The 24335-nt window shown below is 42.3% G+C and overlaps 1 protein-coding gene across 1 annotated transcript in view; it reads right to left on the reverse strand.

Annotated features, from left to right (window-relative positions):
- Positions 1 to 24335, reverse strand: part of CTNNA3 (catenin alpha 3) — a 417013-nt gene that overhangs the window by 45609 nt on the left and 347069 nt on the right. The window contains exons 14-15 of the mRNA XM_005428499.2: positions 14879 to 14971; positions 7308 to 7489 (exon numbers count right to left, since the gene is read on the reverse strand). Of these exons, the coding sequence (XP_005428556.2) occupies positions 7308 to 7489; positions 14879 to 14971 (275 nt within the window). The remainder of the gene's footprint in view (positions 1 to 7307; positions 7490 to 14878; positions 14972 to 24335) is intronic.

The following is a 24335-nucleotide window of genomic DNA, read 5'->3' on the forward strand; positions in this document are numbered from 1 at the left end:
GGGACCGGGAGGAGGGCGCTGAGCGACGGCAGTGGAGCAGCCCCGGGCAGTGTGGCTGCCCTGCAGAACCCAGCGCTCCAAGGCTCCCGCTGCCCCTGCCGTGCCCGCCGTGCCAAGTGCTGAGCGCCCCGGAACTGCTGCAGGGCACCCCCGGCTCGGGCCCGGCGCCGCTCACACGGGCACGGCTCGGAGCTGCTCTGCTGGACCCAGAGGAGATGTCCCACCACAGCCCTCCAGCTGCACGGAAATCTGCCCTGGAAGCTGTGCAATTACTGAACTCTTTACACTCCTGATGCCTCTGCTCACAGGAGCTGATACTTGAGAGCTCTGAAATCCCTTTGTCCTCGGAATATAGCAGACCCTAAAGATGAAAGGCAGAGGATGGCTCTTTCCAGCACAAGACTTACAGCTTGTCACTAAAATAGGGTTGCATTTGCTGTAATGTACACTGTGATTTGTAGTCGATTTGTTTCTGGTCCTGGACAGACTTCTGCCAGAGGCTACATAGATCTGTTTGTCTGCCTCATTTGTGATTTTGCTATATTTGAGTATGTCTCCATTTTATTAATTTGTTGACTATACATATGAGGCATGGACAATAGGTCCTAATGGTCCTCTCTGCCCAACCAACAAACATCTCAATCTCTTCTTTTTTTTTTCCTCAACTTTTATGCTGAAGGTTGTAGTACTAGATACTCTAAAATAACTCTTACACTAATTGTAATATTGCTAAAAATGCAAGGAATTCACTAAAATCTTACACAGGACTACAGGAAAAATAAAAAACAAGCACCAGCTGTTCCCTCTGATTGTTCTGAGGATCCCCTGTGTTCAAGTAAATACCAGTCACGTTTGGACACAGGGACAGGGAGGTTGTGTCACTATTGCTTTGCCCTGTGCTTATCCACGCACGAGGTATGACACACATCAGCACAAACTAAGGACTTCTACACAAACAGCACAACTAAGCCTTACTGTTTAAAATGGAGCACATTTTTTGGACTTCAATTTATAAAATTCCTTTAGGATGTGGAGCATGTAATTGCTCTAATCAGAGGAATTAATCTTCGCAGCTTCCATGACTACAAGGCATCCTACAGCAAGCAAGAAATGATTCAGAAGTGGCTTCACACAGTCCAGCAGTAAGTCAACTAAACACATCACACAAGTAAATCACCCCCAGAATTTTTAAGCTGAAGAGTTTTACACAAGACTTTTAACCAGATAATTGGGAGAATTCTCTTTGTGAGAATGTGTCTTGATTTCTACCTGTATACATGAAATTTAGAAGTCATTTCCCATTCTAGCTGCAAATGACTGTTTGTTTAAAATCAATTAAAACATGATCTTAAATTAACTTTCATGTCCATATGAAAAAAGTGCCATTCATAAAAAGGGTTCAATTTCTGAGCCCTGCTACTTTTATCACAATCTGGTTTTCTTGCAGGAAAGTAAGAATTTTTAAAAAATAGTTTGGAAGCATTGGCAATATAAAAAGTTGAAACATAGAAAGGTCAAATGTCAAGCAAAAATAATTTTTGTCACCTTTCTTTCAACAGACTGACTGCAACTCTTAAGCTCAATAAAGACAGTGTTATGTTCATTTTCATTTCTGTTCCAAGGAAATGGAAGTTGCACAAATAAAGTACCTTTTTTAAAAACAGTTTTTAAATGAAAGAACAAACTGTGAATGCCTCACCCTTCCAAGGAAAGCGGCAATAGATAAACTGTGAAATAATTACACATGCTTATCTTATAGAAAGATATCCAGGACATAATTATCTCATTGAGAGAGGAAGAAATAATAACAGAACATCTTTCTGTCCTGACATTTGCTAAAGAGCTTCTATTTTCCCAGAAATTCCAAGAACAATTTCAGGGGCTTGGGAGTCTCTCCTGCCTGTACCAGAGCATTCTGAATGTCGCGTGCTGCCTGCAGTCAGCAGCAGCACTCAGAGATGAGAGAAAATGTGTGCTTTGGCTCTGACAGCGCAGGCAGAGAACAGAAGTGCCTCAAACGGTTGTGGTTAAGGAACAACAGGTGACACAAAAAGAACAGAAGACTGCACAAACAAAGCTGATGCCGGCCTGTGTATGTACCTGTCCTCTTCCTACTGTTGAGGCTGACAGGCAGCTCCAGTTTGTCCTTTCCCTTTAGTATTACTACTCCAGTTATGAGTAATAGCAAAACCTGTTTCCTGACTGCAGCTGTACATGAGTCAGCTGTACTTTGCCACAGAAATGCTGCAGAGGAAAGGAAGAAATGTTGTGCTCATTATTTTGGCCATTAGCTGCTCACTGTATTGGTTTACAAGTATTCCCCATGCTTTGTTAACCTGCAAAGAGCAGCCATGTGAAGGGTGTGCCTCTGCTCCAACACCCTCTGCAGCTGCACGCTGCCACCACCACAACCTGTGGCACTGAGGGAATTCTAACGTTTAATCCCTGGCAGAAGGATCTAATCAGACTGTGCATTCATGAGCTACTGTGTTTGTTTAATAATACTAATATTGATGGCAATTGTGTCTACTACAAGAAAAATTAATCCACTTAGCTTGCATCAAATTGGATATATATAAATACTTGGAGTAACACTGTCACAGAGCCAAACTGTTAAATTATTTTTATTTCTTTAAATGCTTCTCTTTTGCTTCTAAGACTTCGATCCAACAGGTGATTTTCCCTTTGGAATAAGGGTTGTATTAAATAAGTAATATATTTGGATTTTTTTTTCAGAAATGTAACTATTGAAGGATGAACATTTAGCACTAACTATTAGAACTATATTGAGTAGCAACTGCCAAATCAAGATTAAATACTTGCTGATGTACATATTTAATAATCAGCTGAAATGATTTCTACTATAAAAGTGGCAGAAGCATCCACAAAAGTATCATATGAAATATCACATTCTATGTAAGTATCATTAATAAAGACACAGTAGTAGTGTAAAGGAAATTCAGACTCAGTCACAAGTTTTTGGGATGGACAGGAAGACACAAATACTGGATTTCTGCCTTCAAAATCCCGACTTATTGTGTAAATATCAGAAGCTCTGTGACATTCAGGCAGAAGGAGCAGTATCAGCTGATTGTGCTACACTGTTTAACTTGACACCCTCAAGGATGCATCACAAAGCTGAGAGCCCGTGTTTATTTGAGAGCAACACCTGCCCAGGCCATTGCACACAGCCCTGGCAGGACAGTCGGGATCCTGAGCACTGCAAACCCTTTCACTGCCCTGGCACCACTGCAGCTACTGCAGTTCTGCTGCTCATTTTACCAGCAGGATGCACCTGCTCAGCCTGCCCTGCTGGAGCAAGGGAACCCTGCTGGCTCTGTCTGACAAGGCACGGATGATAAACACATGCAAGCATGCACACACACCTGAACTGCCCTCACCCAGGAGACAAACTGACCTTACAGAATGCCTTTATGTAAGCAACACAAGCAGAAGCTGCTCTTAACACAGCACCCAAAGGAGAGGTTCATCTTCTCTGCCCAAAGCCACTGTCTCCCAAACAACTGTCCTTTCTGATAACTCAGCTGGAAAGCACCTCTCTTAGCAAATCATTTACAACCTTCAATCTTTAAGTGATTTTGGATGAAATCATTTAAAGTGGAAGTTGTTTGTTCTCATCTAAGGCTTATGATGCAAACACTGACCAGCTATGGACTCTCTAAAGCATCCCGGATGCTTAATGCAACAGTGCTGAGCAGTGAATGCCCCAAGACCAGCAGGGAGGGAAGGGACAAGGGCAATTCCTACATGTATCTCCAGCTGAACTGTGACTGCTATGACACTTGGTTCAGGGGGTTACTGATAAAGGTACCATTGCCTTTTGTGGCACTGACAGACCAGGTTGGTGATGGGAATAAGACTGAGCAGGAGAGCTGGGATATGGGACTCCCATGTGGGTGACAGGAGCTGATACAAATCTGAGGGCTAGGAGGGCCAGCAAAAGGCAAGGAAGGCAGCAGATTTCAGGATGCAATGAAAAAGCTCCACAGAATTTCAAATGCATCTGGCTGCTGGATGGGAAATAGGAGGGTCACAGGTAACTCTGAAGTGGGAAGAGGCACCAGGAAAAGTAAATCAAATAGTGAGTTATGGTGAGGAACTTGACTAGGAATAGAAGCCTTTTCTGTCCTCTGTGTGTCTCGTGGCCTCTTTGAGTGCAGTAACTACAGAACTGCCATCTCAATTTGCTTTCCCAAGCAGAGACTAGAAGCCCAGATGAATTAAGGCTGTGAATTAAGACTGTGGCTATCACCAGGTGAGGAGCCCTGCCCAAAAAGGCAGCTGCACTTGGTGGTAACCAGGAATACTACAGAGAGAAAAGTTTTGTTAAGCTGCAATCCTTGAAGTACTAGAGAATTACATTTAGTCTTACTACAAGGATAAAGGGGGACAGCTTTTGGAGGATGACTTTGCTAGATCTACTTTTTTCTTGTCTTGTTAATTTGTTTTGCTATTTTCACTATATTTCTCATATTAACTACAATATTGATGCCATTTTAGAAACAAATGTCAAGTAGCAAGAACAAATATGAGATACTTTCTGAACAGTTTGCTGAGAGCTGCACTCTTTTGTTTAAAGAAAGTGTTCATATGGCCCCATTTGGAATCTAACAATCTACAGAATGGGTAAGGGGTAAAAGCCCAGTGATTATTTACTCTTTACACCACAGAAAAGTGACAGGAATTGTCTCAGAGCCTTCAAAAGGCACTGTGAATCCTGAATCCATGGGCTGCATGCTGTCAGGACAGGCTGTGAACATCCCAGCCAGGCCAGTTCCAGCACTGGTGTCTCTGTGGTGCATCTACAGAATCACTTCCAACACAGCAGCCAGCTCTGCCTGGTGTCCCAGTCTTACCTGAGCCCTAGTTGGAACTTTCCTATCACCAAAGTGCTGTGAAAATCCTGCAGAGACATCCTGCAGTTCTCTGTTTGAAGGAACTTTCCCCTGGTGCACAGGGCTCAAACAGCAAAACTATTCTCAAAGCTTGATGGCAGAGCTCCTTTATGCTTAAACCATTGACCCTTCCTTGCTCCTTTCTCAACAGGACTTACAAGTTCCAGTGCTGTGATCCAAAGCCCTGCTTGAATTAGATACACATTCCCTTATATGAGCAAAAGGGACTTAGGTATGTTTATTGGCAAATATCTTTTTAATCGTAGGTCTGCTTTGGCAATTGAAAACAAAGATCCTGCTCCATTTAAACATAAAGCTTAGGGAAAAACAGAACAAACCAAATGCAACCCTGGGGTTTTCTTGTACATTTTTAGCCAATCAGGAGAGAAATTAGAGTATTTCCACTAAAATATTATGAAAACTGTAACAGTAGGTCAGGCCATTTCTTGCTATTTACTTATACAGAAGACAGAGCAAAAAACACAAAATTTTGAAATCCACTCACTGAGATTAAATAAGAATGAATGCAAGGTAATACCATATGAAGAACAGCAGCAATCAGCTTATGTAACGAGTGACTCAAATACATAAATTTACTATTTGTTTGAGTAGTTTCTGATGTAGCAAAAACAAAATGTCAGGATCTTTTATTTCTTCCATGTTCAAGAACTTGGGAGTTACAGAGTGGTGAGCCCAGACGCTAAGGTGAGCTGGTGCTTGCTGCGCCTTCTGCAATATTCATGCCCTGGGTGTCCAGAGAAGGGCAAAGGAGCTGGGGAAGGTTCTGGAGCAGCTCAGGGAGCTGGGGGGGCTCAGCCTGGAGAAAAGGAGGCTCAGGGGGGATCTTCTGGCTCTGCTCAACTCCCTGACAGGAGGGTACAGCCAGGGGGGATAGGGCTCTGCTCCCAGGGGACAAGTGACAGGAGAGGAATGGCTTCAAGTTGCACCAGGGGAGGTTTGTGTTAGATATTAAGGAAAATTTCTCCACTGAAAAGGTAGTCCAGCACTGAAAGAGGCTGTTCAGGGAAGTGATGGAATCACCATCCTTGGAAGAGTTCAAAAACCTATGGATGTGGCACTCTGGGACATGGTTTAGCAAATGAACATGGTGGTGCTGGGTAAATGGATGGACTCAATGACCTTAAGGATCTTTTCCAACCTAAACAATTCTATGATCTGTTCCCAGATTTCCACAGAGCAGGAAATGAAGAGCCAGCTGTGCTTCTCAGCACATACAACAGCTACCTTTGATAAGCAACAATAAGAGGAAGAGCCACAAGAGTTCACCTATTACTCAAACAGATCCAAATCTTCCTTTTGCCAGACTTCATCTGGCATCATTAAAGAAGAAACAGAGCTTCTTACTGAAGGAGATATTTAAAACCAATTTTATAGTGGATTGCAGACTTCTCCATGCAGGTGTTTACCCCCCTCTCACTTGCAGTGGATTTGAAAGTGCCAGTCTGTAAAATGCAACAGCTGCCTTCCCCAGAAAGAGCCTGCAGCAGAGCCCAGCTCTGTCCCAGCTGGTTCGGTTCGATGCAGCCCTGTTCACTGACACCCACCAAGACACAAAGAGAATGTTCTTTGTCTCTTGCACTAAAGGACTGGTTTCAGGAGGCAGTAAGTGTCCTGCAAGAGTGGCTGTGTGTAACAGCTTCACTTGTCAGCAACTATTTTACTGCTAGCTAGACCGAGGGGGGAAGGAAGTACAGACACCACCACCAGTATCTTCCTTTGTTATCATCAATTTGATGAGATTTACACATCATTTAATTCAGAGCACGGCAGGAAAAGCTCCTGCACTTAAACTTGTTTCCTGTTGTAAGGCCATCATCAAACACACAATGGCAGCAGAAAGAAATACCAGCTTTGAGAGTTATCTGCTCTGGTACTCTTCATTTTTTAAACTACATCTAGCAGCACAAGAGTTCTCATGAAAGCAATAGCAATAATGGGATATAAAATATGTACGAGTCTGAATGTGTACTGTCACACATGGGCTCTGTACAGAGTGTTTCATGCTTGACAGCATGCTCTGATACAAGTAGACAGAACAACAGATGAGAAATCTACAGCTTAAAATCAAGATTATTTTGTTACTTTTTCCCTTTCACTGAGAGCAGAAATAAAAGTGCTAAAACATGTGCAAAAACCCTACCAAAAATTAATAAGAGAGGACAAAGGCAAAAAATTAGAGATAAGCATAGTTCAAAACATTAAATCCCCCAACACTTCAGTGCTCCTACCTGATGTGTTGCATTAGCTGAGCCTCTCAACTTTGCAGAGATGCTGTGAGCTGACATTAAACTCTGTATTTGCTGCTCTAACAGTGTGACAATGGCCTCCAGCATTTCTAAATATCCAAGAACCGTTTTTTTATGTAATTACCTTGTGAAGTCAGTCATCTCCATCATAATCACACACATCCTCTTGGCGAGAACAATTATGTCATTGCTGGTATCATCCCAGATTTCAATCTCTGCATCAAGCTTACTCTTGACTTTTTTGAAGTCAGCCACTTGCTCAGCTATCTTTTCCTTTTCAGCTTCTGGCAATTGAGTCATCTTGGCCTAAAACAGAATCATTTGATTTGTAAAACATCTATGTCAGAGTATTTTATTTTTTAAACAAAACCACTGCACATTAATAAATACACAGTTTAAACACACTATGGCCTGAACCAACTGCTTGAGTTTGAGCACTTCTGAATTTCCGAATTTGTATGTTGTCACTGGGTGGGGCCAAATAAATAATCTCAGTGTATAGGGAAAGTGGTGTTCCTGAAATCATTCATTTTAACATAGCAAGAGAGAGATTATTAAATTCTTCCAAACAGCCTTTATGAAATATGACTGAAAAATTTTCCTGTTTCCTATGGCTAAGAAGCAGTTTTAAGTATGATACATGTAAAAGTTACAAAATGCAGTATTTATTCAGGTACAAAATAGTCAATGAAAAGGGTCAATTGTCCTGAAACACTCAGGTATGCTTCTTCTCTCTTCTGAGAAGGTTCTATATTATCATTCTAGGAACTGAAAAATATTTAATTGTTCAAATATGCATCTTCTGTCTTTGCAGAAGACAAAGAGGAGACAGAAATCAGGATGTGCATAAGATTACCGAAAGCCCCTAAAAATGCAGCATGGTCAGAGAAATGTTTTTGTTTAACGCTCTTCATGAGCAAAATGATCTACCTGCTGCAGTCACGGGTCAGACACCCCTCCTGTGTCAGAAGGAGGCCAGGGAGCAGCCAGGGGCTGGGATATTACACGGCCACATGAAGATCCTGGCCCTTCATCACCCCTCCCACCCACTCCAGAGAGAGGAGCCACGCTGGTCCTGATGGCTCTGCTGCCAGGCTGCTCAGCTCACACCTTCCCTTCAGGCTGCCAGGAACCCACAACTGCACACAGCAATTAGTAACACACTGTCATTACTCTATAATTACACAATAAATATTTTGTGACTTATTCTTGTTTAGAAAACATTGTCTACCACCAGTAAAATGGAAAGTTAAGGCCATGGCTGAATTGCTTCTAATTAATAAAATGGGCAATCAGTTCCATACATAATGTGTATGTTTTTCAAGCAATGTGTTTTCAGAGATTTGATTTGTGCTAGAAGCACTGTCACAGGGTTAGCATTCTCACTTAGACAAATTACTGAAAATTACAGGTTTCCCAGCATGTACCTGTAATTGCAGTCACACACAGAATCACAGAATGGTTAAGGGTGGAAGGAACCATCTGACTGTGGTCAGAATCACCCTACAGTCACAGAACTAGAAAGCACAACTATTTGGAGGCTATTTCTCCCATGTTGTTAAAAAACCCCAAAATGCCCTACAGAGGGAAGAGAACTTTTATGATCTCATACATGTTTGCTGATGGGTGGATGCCTGTGGTATTTCCTAGCCCCCAGCTTCAACACTGTTTTGAGTTCAAGATCACAGGCCTGGATCTCAAAACCACAAGAAAGATGGCATTTTAATGAGGGAAATGTGACATACAGCATCCTGCTATCTGCCAACAATAATGAGCTTCAGGTGGAAGAGACATTATCCACTGGAACAAAGGGCAAAGGAAATTAGAATTCTGACCTTGTCTTGTCTCTCCTTTCCTTCATACTGCTTTAAAACCACGACCAATAAAAAAAGCAAGTGTATACAGAACCTTTTAAGCACAGATTTAACTTTGTATCAAAATAAACAACACAACAGTAATTGTGAAATCAAGATCTAAATTAAATGACTATTACATGAGTGCAGATTTATTCTGTTGAGCAAGAGAAAATTATTTTTTCACTACTTCTAAAACAAAATGTTATTATTACAGTAGCAGGTAACAGATTTAGGACTAGGTGAGAGGAGAAGTTATGTCTGTGATATTTCCTTCCTTCTATTATTAAAAAAGGTATGGATTTTTTTCTTAAATTTCCCTGACTTAACTTTTCTGAAGGCTGTTTCTCCCTGGTAGCTGGAGTCTCCAACACTGGAGTTTGTGTCATTTGAGTTGTCCCGTTTGCAACCTGACTGACCCTGTGAGACTGCTGTTTCCTTTCATACCTTTCCATGTTTCAGTCAGTTCTGCTGTTTCCTTTCATACCTTTCCATGTTTCAGTCAGTTCTCCACCAATGAAACTGAACTTTTAAGGCCATGTAAGGACACATGGGGGGGTAACTAAGTGGTGATAATTTTGATTCTTCTCTCCCTGGTACACTGCTGGCCAATGACATCCCAACCCTAAGAATTGGCCTTTTGCTACCTTTGTCTTGGGCTGCTCTCCAAGGATCTGCCTTTCACATAAACTTTAATTATGCTCTTAAAATCTCAGATCGACATACATTTTTTCTTTCCTGACCCCTAAAACCAAGTGACAGGCCAGATCCACACCAGCACCATTCTTACCACTTACAGGGACCAGGAAGGAAAGAAAGGCAACAGAAAGCAGCACAATACATTCAAGCAAAATCAAAGAATCTCCCTTGAAAATTATTTAACACTTCCAGCTTTGTAGGCTGCAAAAATGTCATGTAACTATAGAGAAGGAAAGAGGAAAACACTGTTTTTCTGCACTTTTGTAGGCTGCAAGGAAACAAACCCCAGCTTCCCAAATGAGCACATGGAAAACTTCTCAGAGCTTTTACATGCAAGAACACAAAATAACCTGCTCTTCATATCCTGTAGTTATAAGAAAATGTCAGAGATCCCAGAAGAACAGATTTGTGTCCCTACTTTGTCTTGGGAGCTGAGGCTTTCACTCCACCAGAGCCTCCGCAGCCAGAAGAAGCCCTCTGGTCTGTTCCTGCTCTCCTGCTGCAGTCAGCTGAACATTTGGTGAAAAAGAACAGGACCCCTGTAGATCACTCAAAGTACAGCAATATATTTCAATCATGCTGTTTCACAACAGCTCCAATCATGACTTTTCACTGGCTTTTTCTTGAACAAACTTTGCAGACCACTGCCATACAACACTCATGTGAGCTGAGCCCTGAGCTGGGGAGTGGCATCCCTGCTGTGGAACAAGGTGATCTCTGAGGTCCATTCCAGGCTAAACCATACATTCCTGAGTCTGATTCTGAGTGCCAGTATGTTCCTAAGTGAACTCATGGAGACATCACTGAGTCAAAGGGACAGTCAAAATGAGCAAGACATGTCCACTACCTTTTACTGCTACTTTTCCTACTGAGGGAATCAGTTTGTGAGTTTGGATGAAGAGGTGACAGAGATATGTTGGATGTTCAGCATTCACAGCTAAGTGAATACACACCCCCAGAGATGAACTGTGTGGGTGTGTGATGCTGACAGAGGGGAGAAGCTGTGTTTCTGTCAATACTTTACTACCTGCTGTCACCAGCTGCCTTCTCCCCGTTTCAAGAATTGCAGCAAGCCTGCTGAAGTGCAGCATTCCTTAAACAAGTTCAGAGAGTGCCTCATCTGTTCTGCCATGACAGTTCTGCTGTACTTTTAGATGCAATATAATTGGATAAACCAGATGAAGAGGTGAAAGTGCTGGGAGATAGCAAACAAAGTGTTTAATGCCATTTTTGCATCAGCCTTCACTAAGAAGTTTGGCTTAGATGATGCAAGTATGGCATATTCAATGCAGTTTCTCTTTGTCCCACGGCCATAGGCCCATAGATGAAAAAGCATCATGCCCTAAATCTGGGCTTCACCAGAGCTTTGCCACTGGCTCTCATGTCATCCTTACAAATCACCTGGAGAAATAAGGTCTAGATGTAATCTCCAGTGGGTGGATGTAATATTGGTCAGAAAACTGCTTGCAGAGCACTTATCAAGAACACACACTGAGCCATGGGATCCATCAGGAAAAGCTGTGAAGGGAGCTGCATTAGTCAGTGTTCCCACAGAACCAAGAGTCCACACTGCACACTGGCAGTGGAAGAGGCCTAGTTTACAACTCCAAGTGCCCTTGAGATCTGGAAACACCACAGGGTGTAGTGCAGCTGAGACAATGACAGAGTTTACCCCTAAGAAAAATCACCAGCACACACACAGAACTGAGACAGAAGCAGCCATGGGCAGCTGTGTGGGTGGGAATTGTGGCTGATAAAAGGCTGTGCTCATGGCAGAAAGGCAAACCTCATACAAAGCTCCTTGTGAACTATGCACACAGCAGGAAATACTGCAAAGCTCTCACTTGTGCTGCTGAGGTCACAGGTGGCTTCACACATTTTGCAATATAAATAGTCTGGACACAAAAATCAAGAAATTCATTAACCAGCTGCAGAGTACCCAGAAGAGACACAGACTAAAAGAACATACAAGAAACTCCACCCTGAAGAGTAAATCAAAGTTACTGGAGTTATTCAACCTGGAGTCTCCAAAAGAGGCCATAGAGAAAGGATGCGCAAGTACATTAAAAAAAACCCTACAGAAAGGAACCTCACTGTCTGTGTCCATTCCAGATTAGTGCTAACATGTCCATTGCAACATATGAGGTATAAGGACAAAAACTTTCCAATAAACCATCAATTCCAGGAATGAGCTAAGTAGAAAGAGCAATAGAATTGTTCATATATATGTGTGTGTCAAGAAGAAGTGTATTTATTCTGCCCTGGGCCAAATGGCTGGATTAGCCAAGTTCTTGAGGTTCTTTCCAGCTCTACTTTGTAGAAGTATATAATATACTGCTGCAACCTTGAGTATTTCAGTAACTTAATCTCTTTACAGAAATTGGGTCAAAAATTGGCAAGAAAATTAAATGCTTTTGATAGATCATGACTCCTGACAGGGAATCTTTTGCCATGTATCAAGTGTCAAAATTACTATTCATAGAACCTACTCAAAATTACAGTAGTTATCTTCATTCTGCTTGAATTCTTACCAGTATTTCATGCTTCTGTAGGGCTTTGATAAAAATTTAAAACATATTCTGAAATTGGCTTTTTTATTAACAAAATAGCACACACTTCCTGTTAATGCACGTCAGCATTTCATTAAATGTAGGAACTTAGATGTACAGTACTTGCCACTTGAATAAAAATTGCTAATTAATCTGATGGCAAACCTAGCTTCCCTTCTCTAACTACTTTTTATGCAAGTATCAACAGTTCTTCTTGGTCTTTGCTGTTTTATCCAGGCTTCCCTCTTAGAGTTCAGTAGATTTTTAGAGCTATGTAATTAATCGTTGTATTTAAAATGCAATACAAGTACAACAATGAAATAACTTAGCCTGGATTTTCTCATTCACAGAACACACTGTATCAACTCTTTTTCAGCCCAGAATTGTTGCACAAACACAGTGTGCAACAAAACTGTGTAAAAAAATGATCTTAATCCCAGACATTTTTGTCCATGCATTCACAGAAGTTCTGTAAAAAAAGTTCTGTATGCAGAACTCTGACACAAAAGATGTGGGTGTGTGGCTGCCTGAAAGAGTTCTGCTCTTGCCACCCCTAAGTGGATTAAGTTGTGAGGTAAAACATTTGGCCTCTTCCTCAATATGATCACCTTAACCTGCAGCAGCAACTTTGAAATTAAGCTAAGCTGTTCTCATCACTAATTTAGTAACTTCAAACACTTTAAGTAATTTTTCCTGATCATTAACATGTACATTGTCCTCTAAGCTGAAAATTAACTGGGCAAAATCTTACTCACCCCTCACAGAATGCCACAATAACAAGCCACTACCTCCCTCAGTGGAATGACACCGATCATGGCAGCACAAGTAAGTCTGTGATAGGTTCCAGAGCTGACTACACACATTACACATAACCACCAGAGGAAGAGCTAACTCTCAGCTGGGAAAAACTGCATTAGTCCTTGGATCCATGAGCAGTACCTGTTCCTATAGTAGCTAGGGGATTGATCCTAAGGAGCCTCTTCTTCAAGGATGTAAAATCATTCTACAAATAATCATCAGGATTTTTATCCAGTTTAAGTACCCAGAGATCTCACAGCACACTGCCCACGCTGACCTGTATCCCCCAGCAGGGGATGGTGCCACAGGCACTATTATATTCATCTCAGAAATAGGAAATTATCTGAGGGAAAAGATCAATGAAGTAACATTTGCTAGATGAGTGAGGAAGATCAATATGAGGTCAAATCTCAGTCTTACTATCTCACCCCCAATCTCTGCTCTCTCTCTTTATGGAGATAGAGTCTGAAGGTGTGATTAATAATACATGACTTTTTCATACATAAGGGAAACAAGATTTGCTAGTTAAGATGTAGCCTTTGTTACAAGTGGCATACACACATCACATCTGGTTTTATATGTTGTGATAAAAACAAAGAAAAAAGGCTTCAGCTCCCCATTGGAGCAGTGAGAGATGTGACATGGAAGAAATTACAACGCTCTTGACAAAGCAAGAAGAATCAAGAGTGCTCCTATGCAGAATGAATATGGAGGCAGAGATGTATAAATAAAACTGAATTATTATAGCTGAAATGCCCAAGAGAAAGAACTCAAGGAGGAAAAAAGGCTGCTCTGGAATCTTGCCAAAGGACTTCTGGAACACAGTCATTCCTGGTGTCAACACTGCACACAACAGCTTTCCAACAGGACACAATGCTGCTGCACCCCACAAAACCACACACTGCCCAAAGCTTAACATCTCTCTTCCCCACACAGATCCCTCATATTGCTAAGCAACTTCTGGGTATAAATCTTCAAATATCAATATCAAAGAGCACGCCAAACAAAGAGGCCTAAAATCACTGTTTTTACTGCTGCAGCAGCAAAAAGATTTGTTAAGACATCTTTTTTTTTAAAAAGTGTGTGCAGGTGTCTGTCAATATGGTACTCCAGCCTGAGTGCATATGGATATAATTTAGTCAAAGCTATCATTTCCTACTGCTTCAGGGGGTGATGTGCCATTTATGGGCCCAATAGCAGGACCTGAAATCTAGGAAAATTGTTCCCAAACTATAGAATCAGGCTTTAAGACATGACCTCTATCTAGATGCCACAAAAAGAAACATCTACAGTAGCTGTATTATTTTAGGGAGAAATGGGGGGAAACCAGAAATGCCCATACTATAATGTTAAAGTATGGGGGGGTTTTAGCTCTATTAACAACAGGCTGTGTGTAAGAGCCCCTTCCACCTCACAAGGAGAAGCACATCCCAGAGACCTCTCCCCACAGCACCAGTCTGTGCCTGATTGCTGACAGCCAGCTCCCCACCTGCCAGTCTTCAGCATCTACTTCTTGCTTTGGGCCCTCTCAAGTATGTGTTATTTACAGTTTTCTGTTCAAAGAGAAGCATTCCCTTTAAAGAAGTACTCTGCTTTAGCTGAGAAGTAGACGATGCGCATGAACATGAGATCTTTGAAAGCTTTAGTGGATCTTATTACATTTCGATACTAAGAATCTACAAACTACTACTTGTGTTTGCCAGCAAGAGCACTCCAACTGTGCAGTGACTTCGCAGGCAGAGAGCAGAGCAGCCTTTCCCTGCTCCCAGAGCTCCTCCGGCCCGGGCCCCACATACCCGGTCCGTCTTGCCCTCGGTCTGGGCGCTGGTGCGGCTGCGCGCGTCCTGCTCCTCCTCCAGGTCAGACACGTCCTCCAGCTCCTCGGGCGTCTGGGGAGAGGCAGCAAAGGGTTAATGTCGGGTGCTCGCGGCAAACATCTCCTCTTCGGTCTGAGGTAAGGTCTCACAAACACCAAGCAGCCCCGCTGGAGCCCTTACTAAACTCTGTGTTTAAGCTGGTGCTGGTGCTGCTACCAAAGGTACCTCACAAGAAACCTTCACGTGACAAGAACGGATTGTGAGTGTGTCACTTACCAGTTCTATTGAGCAGCACGAGTTCCTGCGCAACCAGAAAAAATAACTCTCCTTAACCTGCTATTTTTATACATGGCATTACTTAATATGCCACTGTCTGTTCCTTCTAGTCACACGAACTGCCAGTTGATTCTGTGATTCTGGTTCATTTACGACAAGAAATTTTCTATATAATCTAGATCTTCAGATTTATTTACTGCTTCCCTTTTCCCAAAATATTATTAAAAGAAAAGGGTTTTCATGCAGAAGTTCTGAATTTTATAATAAATAACATAGCAAAAAAACCACGCTGAACATGACTTTATAAAAGATACTAAATAAAACATTAAAAGCAAGTTTCTTCTATCAGCAAAACACTGCACAATGAAGCATACAAGGTTTTTGGGATTACGAACCACTTAAAAAATACTATTGGTTCTGACAATGCAATAGGGCACTCAAGAAACTTTTTTTTATCAAGTAAATTCACAAAAATAAGAAACAAAAATACACAGAACCAAGCTCACAAAGCTCGTGACAGATCTACCACCACCTTGACATCTAGAGTTCCAATTAGAGGGAAATCCTGATGTTCTGAGTCTCCCAAAAGCCTGACATTCCAAGAGAAACATGACAAGACCAGGACTATCAGATAACCTTAGAAAAAGACAGGCAGAAAGAAACCCAGCCATTACTTTTACCCAATTTTTAATCAAGTCAAATATAATGTTTTTAATCCAGAATTGCTGCATATTCTCACCTTCATGTTTTTACTGTCAAGGCATATACAAAGAAGGTCTGTTAAGAGGTCCACTGCAGGGTTCTGTCATTTATTTCTGGGTCCCTGGCACTGTAATGGCACTGCACTAACGTGAGTAAATCCACCTGCGTGCATTTGTATCCTTTGGGAAAGAACCTCTGTGGTCAGAGGGGGGTACATAAACCACAGAGCTCAACAGCAGCCTTGAAACAAGGCTCAAATAGCACTGCATTGCTTCAGCAGCACACAGACAATTTCACTCACTAAAGAAAATCATCATTTCTATGAGATAACACTGCAAGAAATAACTCAGTGTTGGTGCACAAGTTGGCAGAAATAGAACGCTGGGGGTGACAAATACAGCTAAACTTCCTCAAGAAAACAGGCAATCAATTTCTGGCACAAAGATAAGCATAAAGCTACACTGCCAAAGTGGGGGAAAGGAGCATCTTATTTTCAGGTAAAGACTAACACTGTTCTGAAGGCTCAGTTTTAATGCTGGAATTAGACCTAGTAAGAATTCCACAGTAGCCAAAGGCTACCATACAAAAGTTGTTGGAAAAAGCTGCAGTATGGAAGCAAAATAAAATTTTGGTGGTGATGGATATCCCTACAATAAAAAAACTATCACAAACTCCCTTTAATTGAAACACTAAGGGACACTCTTATTAGAGGGCCAATAACAAAGGATATTAAAACACAGTAACTTCAGCTTCTCAGGATTACACTGACTCCCTCAGGCAGGTAAGAGCCTTGATTAAGTTTACAGAAAAAAAATAATTCCTTTTAAATTTAAACTATACTTGGGTTACAATAACAATTTTAAATACCACATTGCAATTCTTGGGTTTCAATAAAACTAGTTTGGTATTTTTCCCCCAGTGATCATAAAGCTGGATTCATGGCAGCAGAGCACCTTTCTTCCTGGGTGAACAGGTACCCAAGAATGCCACACTTCCAATCCAGGGTTTCTTCCTTCTATGAGACATGGAATTCAAAATGTTGTGACAGAGCAGAATGGTTAATATCTTTAAGACAGTCACATTATACATAGGTGAATTTTAGGTAATGTGTTTAAGAACTTTATGCCATTGTTACCCCACAACAAACTGTATATAATTACAAAATGGTTATTTTAGGGCCATCAAGAGAATTTTGTAGAATTCCACTGACACCATTTTCCTGTGAAGTCAAGCTATGGAAGTGTTACCAGCCTCCACATGGAAATATTAGCAAAGAGGTCAGCAAAAGGACAGTAGGACAAGACACCTCTCAATGGCAGTCTCAGGTAAGCTTTCCAAAGATGAAATCATCACTGTATTAATCTGATCTGGCACTTTACCAGCTGCAAATCAGAGCAGAGATCTCCTTGCAGCTGCACTGGCACAGGGATTCCCTCTCCAATTCTTTATCATACACAGAACATCGACTCAGGGTCTAAGTGTTGCTCACCCAAACCCCTCATGGGCTAAATGCTGACAGAAACCTTTTTGGTTTTAAATTGCCTATGCCCCTTTCCCATCAGCAAACCCTGTTTGTGGCTGGGCTGAGGGGTTCCCTGCAGAAAGCCTGCTCTCCCAGCCAGAGGACTGCACTGCCATCGAGCTCTTCCCAAGTCATTCTCTCCAGAGCCCACATCTGCCACGTCTTGGGCTGTTGGTACCACAGAATTCAGAAACACAAAACAAACCTATCCAGTCATTAAAGGCTAAGGACATTTCAAGCAGAGGGAAACTGTTGATTTACCAAACCTTAAATCACAAACCATAAACTACTGTCATTTTCAGACACATCAAAAACTGAAAAAACTCCCCACTATAATAATGAGAACAACAAAAGTAGTTACTCAATTGTTTTCTCTCCTTGGAAGCTCTTTTATGCAATTCAAAGCAAAATCTGTGATTTTTTTCATGTTGATAAATACCTGAGACACACCTGTATCTGCTTATATGAATATTCCATGTGCCGACACATGACCATTCAAAAGGAATGCTTGATGACTGCATGGTTAAACTGGCACGAACACGAAGGCTTGCAACACAAAAGAGCGTGCTAGCAGCAATAAACAGAAACTGTGCACAGGGAGAACAGCACAGCTGGAGGACTGGAGTGAGAAGCATGGAAAGAAGCTCAGAGTATTGTTTAAGACTCTAACAGGCATCTTATCAACTGCAAGTGACAGAAGAGGGAGACATTTGAGTAGTGTACTCAGTGACGCAATGAATACAAGACATAAATGGCAAACTCGCTGTGAGACGTACAAAGCATGGAATTTCCAGTAAATGCAAGGAAGAATGCTGAGGGGTAAAATGAAGCCCAAGACTCCAGCCAGCAACAACCTACAGATTCGTGTAACACAGTGGTAAATGGAATTTAGAAATAAATTTGAACACAGAAAAATTAGGTTTCCAGAGGCCACAGGAGCAGAACTCTTGAATAGTCTCCCTTGGAAGTGCTGGAGGAGGGGAGAAATTCATCCCAAGATGAAGTCTGAGCAGCCTACACTACAAACAAGGTGATAGAGCAGCTGGCAGCAGAAGTGAGACACAAGGGTGGGCAGGACACCTGGCCCAGGGCTGCAAGAGATTTCAGTCCTTTGTGAAAAGCCTTGCTGATCCTGACAAAAACACATTCAAGTACATTCCTACACATCCATTCTAGGCTGTAATTCCATTACTGTGGCTGACAAGCTACACAAGTAGCATGTACTCCTTCTCACATTTCAATGATTGTAATAAATCTGCATTCTCAGTGGGCTTGCTACTGAAGACTCAGGCTGAGGACTCAAAGTCATATTTATAGCAAAGTCTAATATTGATAAATTTGACATCTTGCTGGTACTCAACTCCAAGCCACAACAGCAAGTCATTACTATTGCACCCAGGTGATTTCAAGATATGAATTACCTTTTCATCTATGAAATGAAAACCACTCTCTGATGACAAACCTTTTAATTTGCTTTTCTACGAGGATTTTAAAGAGAATAATTAATAAAACCAAGGGCTTCTCCCTAGTCTTTAGATCTCTGCCAGTTTTTCTAAACTGGTTGCAAATGGGCTTTTTGATTTCTCTGGTTTTTAATCCAAGCTTTGTAGAACAATTTGTTTGAGTAAGTTTCACAGCATCTTCTCCAACACAAAGATTTTATTAAAACCCCCTCAAAAGTGATTATCCAAAAAGCTTTATATCATTTGCTTGTAAAGGTCACATACAACCCATGGAACCATCAATCCTGCCAATAAAAGGTTTCAGCTGCTAGAACATAATGCAGAGCCAGGTCTAAAATCTCAAAAAACACAACATAAATGGACAAACAGGCATCATAGTGTGAAAGGAAGCTATCTCCCCTTATCTAACATTCAATTAAATGCTGACCTTCACACTGTCATTATATGCTCTTATGCTTTATCTTATCTTGGTTTCAACAGCCCCATCAGTAATTCTTTTTCCCAGATCAATACTAAAATGCAGAGCAAACCAACACCTTAACAGGAGCTAAGCTGATAAGTGATGTCTTTATTTTACCACTGCAAATGCAGTTATTTGTGCTATGTAAATCCCACAGCAGCAGCAGAAATGCTTGCATGAACTCCAGGAGGATGAGAGTTTGTCTATTACGTCCTTCAGTGAGCACACAATGGTTTACAGAGATTATCTATTCTACTGTGGACATTTGCCTAATGCCCAGATTTTTAACATCTCATCCTGTCAGGCTGCATGTCACTCAGTGTAACAAACCACAGCACACGTGTCACAAACGCAAAAATATCATACTCTGCAAATATTTAGCTACTGAGTGATATTTTTGTGTATTAGTCACAACACAACCATTATCTCACACTTAATTCTGCCAGATGACACACTGCCAGAGCAAGAGGTTTGATGCACTAGAAAGAGAACAAGAAACCACAAGGATTGTTTATCTTTTCTGAGCAGCTAAGAGCCTTACATAATTGTTGCTATCTAGTCATTTACAGTACTTACCAGGTTTTTGTTAAAAGCAGTTAAGTGTTGAGAACAATAAACCCTACATCATAAAAGTCAAATTAAAATACTACGTTCTTAATCTGTCAATATTGTGACATAGCAATACCATGGTAAACACCATCCCCTCTATTAAAGATGATCACCTGCCTATTCTTGGAATCTCTTCTTGGCAGCTCCCTTAAAGCTCCTCTCTTTAGCATACCACATTATTGGGGATATTTGTAACCAAAAAACAAATGCTAATTAAGCCAGAGAGCAGAAAAAACCAACAAATGCTAATTAAGCCAGAGAGCAGAATTCTGCCTTTGATAGCATTAATGTCACCAAGCACTGGCAAGGAATTTGTCATCAAACAATAGTAAAATCATTGTCCTGCCACAGCCTGTACACATTTTCATTTTCAAATGTAGGTACTAAACATTTCTTGTTCCTAACAGAGAAAATTGTGCAAAAACCTTTTTTAGATATTAAAGTTGAATTCCTGTTGCAATCGGTTAAAACATAAATTTTGGTGAAAACAAAGAATTTAATTATGAGAATAAGTGGACACTGAAAGGTGAAACTATTTTCAATAATAAAAGATGTTACAGGATAAAGGGTACATGTTTCAAATGTCAGAAATGGTGTGAAGGCACAGTATGGGGCAGAAGTTGCTGCATTGTCACTGGATGCTTGGAGGTTTCGTTTGCTTGTTTCACAAGTCATGTCAGAACATTCTGCTCCAGGAGATAAGGGTCAAAAAAGTGAAAATTAATCACCATTAGAGACAGCAAGGCAGGTCAACAGCCTGACTCCCTGTGCTTCCAGGTCTCACTGGGCACACATGAGGATAACCATCTTCTCAACAACCAGCCAGGAGACAGGGAAGATCTGAGCTGAGTAGCATAACAGAAAAGTTTAAAGTGCAAATTCTGAGTACTTCCCTCTGAATGTCCTTTCAAAGAAAAACTGTGACATTGGCACATCTAAGTAAATTGGCACATAGAGTTTTAGCACCTGTTTCCTACCCTAAGCTACATTTTTTGTGCTGGGAATGTGCATTTCAGCCCTATTTTCATTGCTTCCTCTTTCCTTTCCCCGACAGTACTTTGTATGTATGCCACTCTCACATAATGCCTACAGCAATTCAAAGAGAGATTTACTCCAGGAAATACTGACCTAGTTATGCTGCACAAAAGCTCTGCACACATCTTTAACTCTAAAAAGTTGGGGGAAACTTGACAGCTGCCTGAAAATCCCATCTAGTACTGGCATTGTAGCCAAAAGGGTCCAAAGTTACGAGCAGGGTAAGATTTACAAACTGTGGTGGTTAACAGCTGGCCTGGAGCCCTCATGGTTATAAATAACCCTAATTATAATTTTATAACTAATTACAAACGTAGTAATTATATAACTCAACCAGTCTGGGCCATTGGGGAGCCAGTCTAGGCTGTTTGGGACTCAGGCAGCTATTGGCCACTGGAGCCAGGGGGCAACTGGTTCAGCCCACCTGGAGTAATCCCAAACCCCGTGGGCTCCCAGAGCAGGGCCAGGAATGATCCCAAAGCCCCTGGGCTCCCAGAGCTGTGTCAGGGAAGATCCCAAACCCCGTGGGCTCCCAAAGCAGTGTCAGCAGTGACCCCAAAGCCCCTGGGCTCCCAGAGCTGTGTCAGGGAAGATCCCAAACCCCGTGGGCTCCCAAAGCAGTGTCAGCAGTGACCCCAAAGCCCCTGGGCTCCCAGAGCTGTGTCAGGGAAGATCCCAAACCCCGTGGGCTCCCAAAGCAGTGTCAGCAGTGACCCCAAAGCCCCTGGGCTCCCAGAGCTGTGTCAGGGAAGATCCCAAACCCCGTGGGCTCCCAAAGCAGTGTCAGCAGTGACCCCAAAGCCCCTGGGCTCCCAGAGCTGTGTCAGGGAAGATCCCAAACCCCGTGGGCTCCCAAAGCAGTGTCAGCAGTGACCCCAAAGCCCCTGGGCTCCCAGAGCTGTGTCAGGGAAGATCCCAAACCCCGTGGGCTCCCAAAGCAGTGTCAGCAGTGACCCCAAAGCCCATGGGCTCCCAGAGCTGTGTCAGGGATGATCCCAAACCCCGTGGGCTCCCAAAGCAGTGTCAGCAGTGACCCCAAAGCCCATGGGCTCCCAGAGCAGTGTCAGGAACGATCCCAAAGCCCCTGGGCTCCCAGAGCAGTGTCAGGAACGATCCCAAAGCCCCTGGGCTCCCAGAGCAGGGCCAGGAAAGCAGCCCCTGTGGGAGCTGCCTGCTGCCCTGTGCCCCCTGGCACGCTCTGCCACAGGCCCCTCTCCACACCTGCAGGTGACAGCTCTATAAACTACAGCATGACCAGAGAGGATGCTCAGATTTCAGGGCTGCAAATCCTTCTCTAGGTTACCTGAGGACTCACTTGGGAACCTGGAAGATTCTTTACCTTTTTCCAGTTATTTTATTTCAAGGAAGCACTTTTTTGGGTATAACTTTTAAAGAAGAATTTCAAACCCCTATGGATAAAATAAAATCAAACACAGGTATTACAATCACACAACTCTGCTGTAAGCCAAGCCCCTGCCTTGATTCCATGAGAACTGTGACAACTGATACACAGCTTCACACAAAGCACAGCCTTTGCTTATGTTTATTAAGTAGGAAAAATCACTATATGGCTTAGAAGCTTCCATTTTAAACTCAGAAAACTAATAATTAACAAGAATAGAACAGTAAAGTGATTTGTTCTTCAGCTATCTAAAATGTATTCCCCATTTCCTCTGCTGGGTCCACATACATTTGCTCCATCTAGTGGGAAGCTAATTAAGACATTTCATTTATAATGGAAATACCTGCTAAGCTGTTTAAAAATGGATCATGAAAAATGAATTAAGCCATTGTTCTTTTGCTAGTAATCGTCATAAAGCAAATTATATATGGCTTTATATATGAGCAGTTCCTAACTGTGTTTGAAACAGATTTCTAAACATCACCTCAACCTTTGAAAATGAGAAGAGATTAGACCTTGCTCTCTCTCTCAGCTGTATATATGAAAGATAAACAAAACCATCTTTACTGTCAGCCTGGCTCCCCTCAAAGGCAACCAGAGAGGTGCCTGCATTTTGCTCTGCGAAAATTCATAATGGTTCCCATTTTTAATCCAGGCCAAGTACAGGCTGCTCACCCTCCCATCAGTCCCTGGAGGGTCATGGCCTGGCTGTCACTGAGGAGGGCTCTTCACCCATCTGCCAGGTGCTGGAACCAAGCTGGGCCATTGCCTTGGGCTGCCAGAGGGCTGTGCTGAGCTGGGAACAGGAGCAGCCCAGGTGTGTGTCTGAGGGCCAGGGCTGCAGGACATCCCTGCAGGGCCCTGGGGCTGCTGCAGCACACAGCCAGCAGTTTCCTTGGGACAGCAGCAGGGACCTGCACCGGGCCCAGCAGCAGGGCTGCATCCAGCTGCACTGATGCACTCGGCAGGAATGGGCTGACAGCAATCCTCTAAACCTCACCCAGGGAAATGCAAATATGGCACCTAGGAAGGCAGAAGCTACAGAGAGAACAAGCTGGGGCTGCCTGGAGCAGACCAGCTGAAAAGGACCTTGGGCTCTTGGCACAAAGAACACTGGGCAGGAGCCAACAGTGCTCCTTGGCAGAAACACAGGGATGGAGTGAGGTGTGGCAAGATAAATCCACTTCTGAGAACCAGAGTGTTGAAATTATACTTTAAAACCATATAATAGAGTCTGCCTTCCTCAGAATCTCCCTTTCCTCTCCAGATGCCTCCAATTTTTGTGGAGGAGAGTATATACCAAAGCCAAAACAAAACCTTTGTTGCAGGCAGATGAAATACAGGAAAGAAACTGCTTTAGGAATACATCAATATATTAAAGGTAAAAAAGTGCAGTCAATATCTCATTTTGACTGTGTTAAAAACATTCCAGGGCTCAGAAAGTACAAGACAATTCAGAAATTCTCAAGAAATGGAGGTTAGATGAATAAAGCCTGAGCAATGGTGGCCCCCTCAGCAAAGATCTCTAACATGCCAAATCAATCTGTTTCTGTTACATTAATTATGCTAAATGATCACACTAAAAAATTCCCTTGGATAGATTAATATATTCCTCAGCAACAGGTTGCAAATAATAAGTGCATTTCTCAAACTGGAATAGATGAAATTACTAACTACAACCTCAACATCTGCTCAAGCCTCTTCAGTCCCAACAACCCTGTGTACTATGGGAGCTCAAGTAAAACAGATCATCTTTAGAAGAGACACACAGAGTAAGCCTGTGCATCACAACCTCACTGAGAATGCACCCTGCAATGCACAGCCTGCTTCTCAAAGTGCAGGCACCACTGCTGTCATCCTTCCCACACATCCCCACCCAGAACTTGACAATTGTTAAGCACAGATTTCAGGTTTAGAAGCTATTCCACCCAGACACTCAGACAATGGAAATAAAACCACCCTGGCCA

This window comes from Geospiza fortis, unplaced genomic scaffold, assembly GCF_000277835.1.
Source record: "Geospiza fortis unplaced genomic scaffold, GeoFor_1.0 scaffold614, whole genome shotgun sequence".
NCBI lineage: Eukaryota > Metazoa > Chordata > Aves > Passeriformes > Thraupidae > Geospiza > Geospiza fortis.